This window comes from Arachis stenosperma, chromosome 7 (assembly GCF_014773155.1).
Source record: "Arachis stenosperma cultivar V10309 chromosome 7, arast.V10309.gnm1.PFL2, whole genome shotgun sequence".
Taxonomy (NCBI): domain Eukaryota; kingdom Viridiplantae; phylum Streptophyta; class Magnoliopsida; order Fabales; family Fabaceae; genus Arachis; species Arachis stenosperma.
In genome coordinates this window covers 5,931,072-5,944,704 of record NC_080383.1, presented here as the reverse complement: position 1 = coordinate 5,944,704, position 13,633 = coordinate 5,931,072, and the positions used below count along the sequence as shown (strand labels likewise).

General features: G+C 35.1%; 2 protein-coding genes across 2 annotated transcripts; one reads left to right on the top strand and one right to left on the bottom strand.

Annotated features, from left to right (window-relative positions):
* Positions 1 to 6,013: 6,013 nt before the first annotated feature.
* Positions 6,014 to 8,968, top strand: LOC130941481 (probable complex I intermediate-associated protein 30). The gene is made up of 6 exons (XM_057870006.1): positions 6,014 to 6,228; positions 6,384 to 6,497; positions 6,613 to 6,758; positions 7,051 to 7,131; positions 7,248 to 7,346; positions 8,586 to 8,968. Exons 1-6 carry the CDS (start codon positions 6,177 to 6,179, stop codon positions 8,778 to 8,780), a joined length of 687 nt encoding a protein of 228 aa, XP_057725989.1. The 5' UTR covers positions 6,014 to 6,176; the 3' UTR covers positions 8,781 to 8,968.
* Positions 8,969 to 9,693: 725 nt separating this feature from the next.
* LOC130941977 (uncharacterized) lies at positions 9,694 to 12,768 on the bottom strand. Its single transcript, XM_057870638.1, has 5 exons — positions 12,606 to 12,768; positions 12,245 to 12,387; positions 11,068 to 11,165; positions 10,347 to 10,540; positions 9,694 to 10,082 (listed from the first exon to the last, which is right to left on the bottom strand). The coding sequence occupies exons 1-5, from the start codon at positions 12,748 to 12,750 to the stop codon at positions 9,793 to 9,795; spliced, it is 870 nt and encodes a 289-aa protein (XP_057726621.1). The 5' UTR covers positions 12,751 to 12,768; the 3' UTR covers positions 9,694 to 9,792.
* Between the last annotated feature and the right edge of the window lie 865 nt (positions 12,769 to 13,633).

Here is a 13,633-nt window from a genome sequence, read left to right as displayed (position 1 = left end):
TCAAGAACAAATATACTGTCTCCCCCCCGATATTGTGGTAAGTGTTACTTCTACGAACTTTGGGTATATTTTCGGTATTGATTTGGGTGTATTTTTTAGGTTCGATTGGGTGTAAGTTGTGTATTTTCAGTATTTCATTTCTTGTTTCGCAATTCTTGCAGAGCATGGCACTTTCGGATCACCCAAAGGGGGAATTCATATCACCGAAAATGAAAAAGGAATTCAGGGTGGAAGCCTACCCGAGTTTCATTCCCTTCATAGATAGAAAACAATTAACTTCGCATCCATATGTAAGTTTTCGTTTGCTAAATTTGTTAGTACGCTTATTTACTTATATGCCAAATAAAATAATACACTGTTGAAATGTGGCAATCCTTCAGATTTTTGCTCATGTTTGCCACTCGGGGCATTGGTGGTTATGGCTGATAAATACAACAAAGCGAAAATGTCAAATACTTGACCCGCTACACAAAAAAGCTCCAAGCGATGAGAGAAAGGACATTAATAAATTCACTGTAAGTTACCTCTGTCTTCTTTACTTTAATAGATATGTCTATTTCGTTAGTTATGTTGGGTGTATATTGTCCATTCAGTTGGGTGTATCTTGTCCATTCATTCGGGTGTATTTTCTGATTTGTTTTGGTATTTAAGGGATATGTATTTTCAAGATTGATAACATATGCCGGCGGAGAACCTCTGCAGAAAGGGGAGAACGAGAAGAAAATTAAAGCATCATATGTTAAAATATCAGGCAAAAAAACAATGTATAAATTCGTGACTCTGAACATTAAACTTTCCTAAATGAGATTTGTAATTTATTTTCTTCGTTTTCAGCTATGACTACGCTATCTACGTTATGAAGTGGCTTGAGTTAATTGAGCCGGAAAACATCAAAAAGGGGAAGTATGAATGGGATAATTGGCCACATGTAACTGTCTTTAGAACTATATAACTCTGTATTACTTTACTGAATTAATATTGCTGTTTAAACAGAATATACTTTTTAATTGTAGGAGGAGGTGGACCACTATAGAGTGGAGTATGCTTCCCGGATACTATTCAGTGTGATGAATAAACAGAGAGATCGGGCAATTAAAGAGAGTAGTGCTATAAGGCTGTCGAAGCCATCCTCTGTATTATTGAGTCCGTTTTGTCAGATTAATTCTGCTGATATAGAAACTGCTGGGTAGTATATAAATTGAACAAATGATGTAAATATTTGCCATTTATCAACAACTTCTATTCCATGTATATTTTTTCCCATAGTTAAACTATCTGTGCTGGTAAACTGTCTGTGATGTATTCAAAAACTGTATTACAGGTGGTAAAATATAAAGCAAAAAATCAAGGCATATATAAACGCAAATTATAAAATGTTACACCCAACGCAAGTCTAATAATACACCCAAGATTGCATAAAATATACACCCAACTGTCTGTGCTGTATTCAAAATGTATGAATTACATGTACTAAAATATGAAGAAAAACATCAAATGAAATATACACCCATAACCTGCGAATTTTTACAGCTTTTGTTCTATATGTATCTATATATGTGTCTATATGTAAATTGTGAATTAACAAAAATACACCCAAAAGAAACAGTGCTTTTACACCCATATTCTATGAAACTATACACCCAAAGAGTTATCCCCTGCTGCTGGTACCCTGAGCTGATAATTCATAACGTGTCCTTGATATTGGCTGGAATTTGAATGCGCCGTTGATGCAGCATCAAACAGGTTTATCTGAATATAACACTCACACATTAGCTAAACTATTAACGAGAAAAATAAACTCAATCGCCACAAATTTAAAGAACATTTCCTTGTACCTCGCTTAAAACTTTTGTCTTCTTCTTCTTTGTGGCATTTGCAATCTGTTTCTCCAGCTTTGAACCTAGCCTGTTTTTTGGACGTCCTCTTGTTCGAATCCTTGGCGGGCTTTGAAGCTCGTTAACGGATTCCAAGTTGGCGTCTTCGTGGGATAAAGAAGATCTCCCCTTCCTTTTGGCTTTTAATGCTTCCATCTCGGCCATGACGTTATTGTACGCACGGTGCAGAATTGCAGTCAGCTCCTCCGATTCGGAGTCAAATTCACAAATATTTTGCGAACGAAAAACCAATTGGTCGAACCTCTTGCTTCTTGGCTCCATTAGTGGCTCGTCGTGGCTGCTCTTGATGTGTGTGTGTCGCCTCTTTACCTTCTTGCTCCATCGTTCCAGTATATATCTAGGGGACACTTGGCTTACTTGTTCGAAGCATAACACGCTTAGTGCGTGACAGCACAGTATCCCTCTCGACTCGAATAATAAGCATTGACATTTTACCTCGGCTGCAACTGAGTCGTAGGTAACCGCGAACTTGTTGAATATTGAGCTGGAAACTTGTTCTCCGACTTCGTATATTGAATAGCCTAGAGCGGAATTCTTTAATCTGGTGATGCAATTCGCCTTTCCTCTGAATTGCCCTTGGACTTCCCTAAACTTTGCATGAGTGTACGCATCTTGAAACTGAGCTTCAATAGAGGATTTGGTTGCACACGGTATGACCGTATGAAAATCTGCAGCATCTGATTCTCTCTCTGCTTGCTCCCTGCTTCCGAGGCAATTATCGTATTGTTTGACGAACTGAATAAGTGAGCTGTTCCGGGTGATGTACTTGTTAAAAAATGAATGCATGCTCTCGCTCCTTTGTGTGCTTCTCATCCCTGCCCAGGAGTGGTGATCCAGATAGATAGGAACCCATATGTGATGGTCTTCGTACAGATCTGCATAATACACCCAAACACAGACTGTAAAATACACCCGAGAGAACATACAATTTACACCTCTGATGCATATTTTAAAAACACATTACCTGAAAGCCACTTGTTGTCTGCAAGACCAAAATTCAACAGAAAATTGTTCCAATTCCTATCGAATGAGTCTTTGCTATGAGAGTTCCAAACAACATGGCTCATTTCTTGTTCGATATCGGCATGTCCCTTGTACCCGTTTAATTTGCTTGGAATCTTCTTCATGATGTGCCAAATACACCAGCGGTGAACTGTTGTTGGCATACAGGCCTCTAAAGCCCTTTTCATTGATGCGCACTGATCGGTGAGAAACCCTTTCGGAGCGTTTCCTCCCATGCAACGAAGCCAGCATTGAAATAACCATTTGAATGATTCAATTTCTTCGTTCTTCATCAAAGAGCATCCGAGAAGTGTTGACTGACCGTGGTGATTCACCCCGACAAAAGAACCACAGACCAAATTATACCTGAAACAAATTACCATGGTCCAGAATGCAAAATCATTAGGTACACCCCAACAAATGCTTCGAATACACCCAATGAAACAGCCAATATACACCTCTGCTGCGGATTCGTAAAAATAAATTAATTTAGCATCATAAACAGGGACAGTTTGTTACCTGTTTGTATTGTAGGTGGTGTCGAATGAAATGACGTCTCCGAAATACTCAAAGGCGGCTCTGCTTCTTGCATCGGCCCAAAAAGCCAGCTTAATCGATTGATCCTCCTCGAGTTCGAGCTCAAAAAAGAAATTCGGATTCTTCTCTTTCATTCTTAAGAAATATTTCCCGAATTCCTTTGCATCTTCTTGTTCGGAAACATTCCGCACTTCCCTGGTAATGTAATTCCTCACGTCCTTTTCGATAAAATTTAACTCACGGTGACCCCCGGCAGCCGCAACAAATGATTGGTAGATTTTGCTTGGTCTGATACCGGCCTCCTCGTTATTCTCTATCGTACGACGAATGGACATGCTTAGTTCCCTGTGCTGTTTGAGCATCTCTGCTTTGCTTGGATAGCAGGGGTGTGAATGATCCAGCACAACCTTTGAAATGATCCAAGCACCGACATCCTTCAATGTGTGTATATAAATTCTTGCAGGACAGTTTAAACCGGCTGTCGGATTGGTCTTCTCGGTCGGAGATATTTTAGATTTCCATTTTCCCTCTCTGCTACATGTAATCAGTTGATTCTTAATCTCGTTTCCCTTCCTATTTGTGCACCGAACTCTTGTAGAGAAATCTGCAGCCTTGGCATAGTTTCTGTAAAATTTTCCAGCATCTTCAAGGGTGGTAAAGGTCATTCCGACCTTCGGAACAAGCTCGTCATCAACAACCGAGAGAGGCTGCACAATACACCGTGTCAGAACTGTGAATACACCCATAGATATGATTCAAATACATCCAATCATGTCTAATATGATACACCCGAACCGCAACAACTCAACTACAGAATGACCTTTAAAGCCATAAACTGTAAATACACAGGCTGTAGAATACACCATGTCAAAAACTATAAACACACCCAATCATGTCTGATATAATACACCTGAACAACAACAACTCAATTAAAATAACAAAAAACCAGTAAAATATAGATACACCCACACTTCTAGCTAAAATACACCCAAAGAAGAATTGATCTACACCCGAGCGTCTGCTATAAATTCCAGGTAATTAATCACAACTAATACATTGAATCGACAGATTCATGTTAACGTGTTACTTTCACAGTCAATGTTCAGCAATTTTTCAACTACACAATGCTATACAAATTACTGAAAGAAAATTCATACTAATCCTATGTAAATCAAACCTCAGAAACTTCGTTAGATTCAAATTCATAATCCACTTCGCCTGGATTCAGCTGACAATCTGAGGTTGAATGATCTATTATCTTCAAAACGAGTTCAAACTTTGATTTCAGAAAACAACAAATCAAAATAGAAAACGAAGCTCGAGTTGCAGAGAGAGAAAAAGGCAACGTAAACGAAGAACATACCAGTGAGAAAAGGAGAGGAAAAGAACGATGGAGAAGAAGAACAACCAAATCTCAAAATAACGAAAACGAAGAAGGAAACAAATATTTTAAATTTGGTAGTTAGATATACGCGGGATGTTATATAGCGCGTATAATCAACGTACGTGGAGCAGCGCGTATTTTGATTTTATTGTTTAATGAACTTGTAAAGCATACAAGCCCTAATGACTTGTATGCAGAGCTTTTCCGTTATTTTAACTAACCTATAATTTTATTTCTATTGTTACGTTCTCATTGATTTTTTAAGATATTGTTAAGATTTGTTATGTCGTTGTTGGTTATTTAAAATTTGATGTTGAGATTTGTTATTTGTATTTAATTTTTTTATTTAAAAAACTGCAAATCCAAAACGATCCAAACCGCTTGTAATCGGATCGGATCGGATCGAATTTCTAAAAAAATGTTCATCCAATCCAAACCGCACCGCACATAAATTAAGCATTCGGATCGAATGACTTTTTCCCTTAAAACTGAACTAAACCGCACCGCAAACACCCTAGATTTTATGCCAGTTATTGTAAGACGGAATGGAATCGGGTAGAACAAAAATCTGCTCCTATTCACTCCGTTGCCACCCTTAAATATGTGAATAAAAAACGGAATATTTTGTTAAAAAATTGTTTTCAGTTTTTTTTTTTCAATTGCACAAAAAGTTTAATAATTAAAATAAAAAATGCTAAAGAACCAGTATGTAAAAAGAAAAAGAGTTGATTAAAACGTAAAACAAAAATAAAAAAATTATTGGTCATGTAGCTTTTTTATATCATACATAAAATTTATCTATAAATTTACCCATGCACTCAATTTAGTTTTTTCTTTTCTCATAGTTTTTAGAGAAAAATATTAATTTTCTCATATATTTATCTTTTACTTAAATTAATACTAGAACACTTTCTTTTACTTAAATTAATACTAGCACACTTTATATATATATATATATATATATATATATATATATACTAAACGTGTTAGTCTTTTAATTATTTTTAAGTGACTAATAAATTATTCTATACATAAAAAATAAAATTCGAATCCTGACACTGGTTAAATGAATAAGGAAGATTAACTTAAATTAGTTTTTTCAAGGGTCAGATTTTCTTTTTTCTATTAGACAGAACTAATGGAACATGGGCTTATAAGCCCAAATAAAGCCCTGTTGTAAAGTTATTATGGCAAAAAATACTTGACATACCAGAGTAGACCGAAGAACATTGAGGCCCATTAGGCCCAATTCACAGACGGTGGAGGCGCCGAGCGAGTGTAGACACTGTCAGCTCCTTCCGCAGCTCCGTGGAGAGAGAGAGAGAGAGAGAGAGAGAGAGAGAGAGAGAGAGAGAGAGATGGCGAGATTGCGAAGACTGTGGGAAGCTTCAGTCACTGCAACTAAGCGAGGTATTTTCTTCCATTTTCACCTTTTTCTCACTGTTCTGATCACTGCTAATTTACTTAGGGTTCAGATGAATATGATTATTTTGATGTTGATGTTGATTATTATTCATTTGCTCTGCTTGTGTTTGCAAAAATGATTTGGAACTAAACCTGAAAAGCGTTGTCTGGTAATTTGGATGAAATGATGCCTCCGCCGGAGAGATTCATCTTCAATTTCGGCTCCAAGAAGGAGTTATCCAAGTGGCATTTGTACTCTGATTCTGAATTCGGAGGTAACAACCGAAAATTTTGTTATTGCTGCTGATTCTGATATGGATGATACAAAGCTGGAGTTTTATTTTTGAATGTTTGATTGATTTGTTTGTTGCTGCTGCTGCTGCTGCATAGGGTTGTCATCTGCTTCTCTCGAGATAGCTGATTCTGAACATGGAGTAGCTACTGGGATCTTCTCTGGTAACCTTTCTTTGGATGTCACTGAGGGTGCTAAATGGAGCATTGCTCGTGGCGGTTTCTGTGGAATGCGCTCCAAAAAGGTTGCTTAATTGGACTTTTGGAATGAATAGTTTAGGAATAGGAATTATTGTTCTATGTAGCTATTGCTGTTCTAGGAATTATTGCTCTTTTATCTTTCATATTTTGTTGCTAATGGGATTTCCAAGTAGAGTGAGCTTTGGGATAACGATAGGGTTGCTGCCTTGTGAGTTGTGACCTGACCGGGAGGGTCATGGATTCAAATAATTGATTTAGTTACATGAACAGCTGCCTAAATATGTGTTTTTAAATGTTAAATAAATTATTTCTCCTTGATTCTTTGTAAATTTGCAGTTTGGTGGCTTCATTGATTTGGAATCATATGATACTATTGCAATGAAACTTAGAGGGGATGGCAGATGTTATATATCTACTGTGAGTGCCTTTTTGTTTTGTCAATTCTCAATGCTGAAACACTGTGGTGTCAATTCTGGAGGATTTAATTTCTGGGTGGTCTTGCAACTATCATAAATAGTTTGGTTTTGGTGCAGATTTACACGGAGAATTGGGTCAATTCACCTGCACAGATGGAAGATAACTCATGGCAAACTTTTGTTTATGTGCCCAAAGGCAATTGGTATGTTTTAAAGGTAAGTTCCATTTGCATCTGACCGCTATAAGTTACAACCTAATGTGCCATATGGTGGACTAGGGTGGGGTAACTACAATATGTAGTAAGTCTTCTCAAATAATTTGAGTGATCTGTGAGGCTCTGACTATTTTTCAGTCATAGGCATGTTTGTTATGCTTAATTAATTTGTAAAAATGACTTATCAGGTGTAGGTTTTAATCTGGGATAGTTTGCTTTTTTGCTTTTTTATACAAATGTAAAATGTCTGAAGCATAGAGTCTGCAAGTTGGAAAGACCCTGAGGCATTCTCGGAGCTAAATTCTTTGCGTAAAAAATTGATGTCAACTCATTTCTTCTGAATCTATCTATAGTCTTAAAACTTCTTTTGTAACTTTTATTTGGATATTCCTTCATGAATTCGGCACCTTTCATGAGTTGATGATTAGAGACCAGAGTGTCACTCATGTTAGCTAGTGAACCAGATCTGATCAATGTTGTTTACTATGGATTATAGAATGACTTGTTGCTAGGTTGGTCCTTGTTGCTTTTCTATGAATGTGAATGCAAAGTGCTGGTAATGTGACTTGTAGGACTGGAAGTGAGTCAAGCCAGCTCATGAGCTAACTCGAGCTCGACTCATCAATAGCTCGATAAGCTGAACTCGTGAGCTGAGTTTGAGCTTGAAATTGAGCTCATAAATTAAATGAGTCGAGCTTGAGCTTGGATAAACTCAACTCATTAGCTCGTGAGCTGACTCAATTATATATATATATATATATATATATATATATATATAATTTTACATATATATATTAATGTTCTTAATTATTTAAAATTTTATAATTATTTTTATATATAATTTTGATGTAGGATATAAATAAAATATTTATAATTGATAGATAAATAATATATAAAATTGATATTTTTTTAAATATTTTAATATATATAAGTTATAATTTATTGATATAAAATTATAGATTATGTTCCTATTATTTGAGCCAGCTTGTGAGTTCGAGCCAGCTCATGAGCTTTCGTTGAACCGAGCTTGAACTTACGAAATAGGCTCGATTGTTAATGAGTCGAGTCATGAGCCAAGCGTAATTTTCGTGAGTCAAGCTTGAGCTTGGTCTAGTTTGGCTCACTTCCAGCCCTAATGACTTGTAACAATATAAATACTTGCACATTTGGTTGTATTTGTTTTCTATTGTGAATTTCAACACCTCAGGTATATGCTTAGGAATTTCATTTGATTGCACAGATTCCTCTAGCTCGGTATTTACCGACTTGGAGAGGCAATGTTATAGATGCGGAAATTGAGATGAATCCGTCTCGTGTTCTTGGCATGTCTTTGTCTGTCAATGCTGAGGGTGGTGCTGGTATAGAAGGCACTATATCTGGACCAGGTGATTTCAGAGTTGAACTTGAATGGATCAAGGCCTTGAGAACACAATGAGGTATATGGGTTATCGTCTTCCAGATAAAGATAGAAAAATTCTGATCTATTAGGATGATGAATTCTGACCTTGTTTCATAATACCAGTGTATCTTTTATGTTTGATAAAGGAAAAAGTTTATTCCGCTGTCAATATTCTTCTAATATTACAGTTTGTCCAATAATGGTTTCATATTCACTTGAAAGCATCTTTAGGGAACAAAATTTGTTGTTTTTATCATATTCATCATATTCTCATTATTTTACCTTTGTTAAATATTATTTCATTATTCTGCCAAACCTGAGATTCTTGGTTCAGTTTCTAGTTGAGTTGCAGCTCAATATATCCCTTGCGAAAATCCTCGATATAAACAAACTAGTTAATTTAGAAAGTCAAACTAAAGAGAGGGGAAAAAAAGGAAGGTTTCATTATGTGGATTTCATGAAAAAAATAAAATAATGCAATACTTCTTATTCTTCGTGCACGAAGTATACCGTATGGAAGAGGGTTGATATGTAAAAGAGAAAAATGGTGTAAGAGAGTGGTTATTAAGGAGGCATATGGTGAGAATGTTTTAACGGGTACTTAGAAGATTGAAATTTTCAAAACCAAAGAGATTTTCTGTTGTCAATTGATTAGAAGGCTAGTTTTGGTGACTGTTTGAAAATTGAAATATAGAAATACTGAGAAACATAAATTTATTTGGAAATTAAGAGTATGCACAATGTATGTTTAGGGACAAAAATATATCCAATTTTATGTTCACCCAAAAACTAAGAACAATGTAGGCAGAAATGTAAGCATAATTTTTCTGTCTAATCTCTGTATAAAAATACAAATATTTAGTAAACAATCTAATTTTATGTTTACTAATTTAAGCAGCATTTCTATAACTGCATATCCTTTTTATGTTGAAATGAAACAATGGCCAGATTTAAATTACATCTTTTCATATCATTTGATATATAGTTTTGCTCCAAATCCACATGATACCGAGGATAGATTGTGACAATACCTGTGCTAAAGTGCTAATTACCAAAAATGGAAAACTTGTTCACATACTTGATATTCTTCAGCCCTTCCATGATAAAAGCTCTTAGCTCCACAATATGATAGGAACTCTGAACTCTCCTGATCCTCCATAGTACTTTTGCTACCACCAAGAGTGGATATCATTTTTAGGTCACCGGCTCTTCTCAATTTGCCTTTCAATGGCTTCTTGGTGATTATGCTAGCAAAGTGCAGTGGAGCACAACTTGTCTCTTCACTATCTTCTCCTCGGTTTGAGCACTCTGCTTCGTCAGGATTGATCTTTGGACGATCTTTTATATGAACCACAAATTAGATTGATACTAGTTGCAGGAATTCATATGCTTAGGAAGGTGAAAATGCAATAAAACAAAATCTTGGAAGAAAGTAGCAAGTGTGATGTTAACTATAGTTAAACAACTTAAATAGGGTTGACTCACTGTTAGGATTTTTTATTTACAAGACTTGAATCAAAACTTTACTTAAAAAGCGAACTCAGTGTTATTAAGAACTAGTATCACGATTCACGAAAGATATAGAACTATCCTAGTACTTACAAAATGGTTCATCTGGTGTACTTTCTGGTACGCTGTCTGGCATGCTGACTGGTATGCTATCATGGGTGTGATCTTGATTATTTTGATGGAGAGCAGGTCGTCCTCTTAAATGCATAATCCTATTGTGACGCCTTATTCTTGATATACCGCAAGAAAGTTTATTGAGGAAATAATCTCCATCATTTTTCATCTTCCTGTGATCCATGTGCATGTGGTAAATTAAGAGCTTGTAATTAGATAGTGGTAAGTTACACTAACCTCTACTATGGTTAGGCTATATTATGCATGAACTCCTCTATTTGTAAGAGCACTTCACTAATCTTCTCTAACAATTAAGTTAAATAATACCTGGTACCTAATATTTTATAAAATTTGACATTAACCTCCATTATAAACATGACACCAACCTTTCTAGAGATAAGATTAGTGTAGGCATCACCTAATCTGATTACACTTGCATGATTTCATCTGACCTACATTCTAAAGTCATTTTATGCTGCTACAGTATAAGAATGCAGCCAATTGTAAGAGTACAATTTAGTAGAAAGATATGCTTGAACATAATGGCACCTGAGTTAGAGGTTTCTAATATTTATTAGAGATGTTGCAACAATATTCAGATGAAATTGATTCAGAAGAAATATATCATTGTTGCACATGAATGTCTTGCCAGGAGAAGGAAGAGAATTCCGATTACAAATCAAATTTAATTTCATCTAACCTGTCTAATATCAACCATGTTGCGTTCATCTTCTTGGAAATTTTCAGAGCAACATCCCTAGGTGAAGTTCCTATAGCTACTTCTATGTTAAACTCAACCTGAAACATTATAAGGTGATGTGTAATAAGCAGTAGAAATTGTATTAAAAGTATGTGACATTACAGATTTATATTTTTCTTATCTACTTCTCTGATGAGATTATCTGTTGCTTTCTGCAATCACTAAATGATTTTCATCCTTCGTTGCTAGTCATGAAATGGTAATTATTGTGGTTGATGTATAATGTTGACGAGTTTATTATGCCTTAAATAGAAGCAACAGAGTGACCCAAATCCTCTGCTTCTTACTATTAAAGATTGTACCTTCTTTTGATTCGATCTGTAAGATTTTGCATGAGCACTCTATTTTTCTGCCGGCAAGCAGTACAAGTGTGCTGTCTAATTTCTATTAGTGCCCAGAACCACAAGTCATTACCATTAATTTGAGAACACTAATGAGTTTGTGCTAATGTCAGAGGTAGAGGAAATCTTTATTACTCCAATCTGTTTCGAAATAACTGTCAATTTGGACAAAAGTGGTACATTAGAAAACGAATGCATTTAGACAACAAAAGATTGTCTAGATACATCAATTGTTGGAATAGTAACATAAATTAGTTGCATAGTGCTAATATTATTTGCCATCTTCTGCTTTGAATTTGAATATTGTTCACAACACATGTTAGGAGGATGAACTTTACTACTGCAAAGAAATTTCTCTATCTCTTGGTTGTACACTCTAAGGAATTGAGCTTGCTAGAAATTGCAACTTCTGTTTTGTAAAGTTATGCCATAGAAAAACCAGAGGAACATGAAAATTGAGACTAAAGTTCTCAAAAATCACTTTCATTGATCATCTCTTTTAGACACTGTACGATATTAGTGGGTAATAATACCATTTGTCATACAAACACTTTGTTGATTCAAACAATTTGTTACTTATTTAGTTTAAGTAAGGTCTCAAGTTCATATTATGAGGATGACAAATAAACTTAGTGTTAGGAGAGTTCTAATGATTCCACCTGACTTGAGTCAAATTAGTTGCAATCTAGTTACTCCAAAATATAGGTGTTGGTGGTTTATACCAAAAGGGAAACCAATATATTTGGGTGGGGACTTTTGATAAGTATTGAAGTTACCTTTTTTGATTGATAAAGGTTGAAAATCTTAATAAGTCCCTCATCTTTTAAATACTTTTTCTTCTTGTTATTAACTTCTTCTTCAATCACCCTTTGATTTGCTCCAATCATATTATTACTGTCCACCCTGCTTTTGTAACCCACTGCCAAAAGAACAAGAAAAATTATGAAAATTCTAACACAATTAACATAACTGATTGATGAAATTAATATGCCGTAAACAAGGTTTACAGTGGTTATTATATACTTCATTTGTTTTCTTTATCTGTTTGAATACATTGATCTAAAGATGTGTAAAGCAGGTGAAATTGATAAAAGTGAATTTCTAAGAAGTTTCTACAATTCATGGAAGATCACTTACTTGGAGTGATAACTTCATGCAAGACTATAGCTAAGGTGAGCTTATCTCTTGCCCTGAGTAAGAAACTATTTAGAGCCCATTCAAAAATTCTCAAATTCACTTCTCTAGTTGAATCTTGGATAACTACTATACTCTGAGGTTCCATGGCAGAAAAAAACTTAGTATACCAAGGAGCACAAACATGAAAAAAAAAAAAGAACCCTACTAAGAATATATATGTCAATAATATGGCAATTATGTGAATCAAGTTTTTGTTTTCTAACATGTTCCAAAAAAGGACATTGACCCTAACGGGTATCCTATGTAGGGAACTTGGTATATCTTCTTCACGTTGCCACTTAATATTTATGATGGGTTTTTCAAGTGTCTTTGTTAAAAAACTCTTGTGTTGACAAATTCTAAGCACCTTTCCCTCTATATCATAGTCATGGTCCCTATTGATTGTCATACAAATTAGACAAGAAATTTTGGTTGAGCCATCGATGCAAACGAATCATTTCTTGGTTAACTAACAAAACTACTAAGCTTTCTTAGTATTTGATGTGTTGCTAAAAAGTTCAGCATCCAATAACGTTTGATTTGGTCCTAAGAAGACAGAAAGGACAAAGACACTGAAATAGTAAAAATGTCTCTCTAGCAATTTTATTAACTTCAACTCTTAGTAATTATTTTTATTTATTATTGTTATCCAACAGAAAAAGTGGTGGTTATAAGATTCTTATTAGCTCAATGAATGTTTGGAGTTGAAAACGCATAATGAATGTATGATTACGATAGGAAGCAGCTAAAGGAAGAATTTTCCTATGCCTTGTTGAGTGTTATCTAGAAACTAAAATGAAAGAAGAGACACTTGGTATATCATTAAAAATTTTTTGAAAGAGAAATCTGGCTACAGTGGAGACATATGTTTGAATGAAATTAATAAATTATACTATAATTAATTAAATAATTGTTTATAAAAGTATCGCTGCCTAAGGCTGAAATACAATTAGAAAAGAACAACTCGAAGTGATGTTTATCTTCTCGAA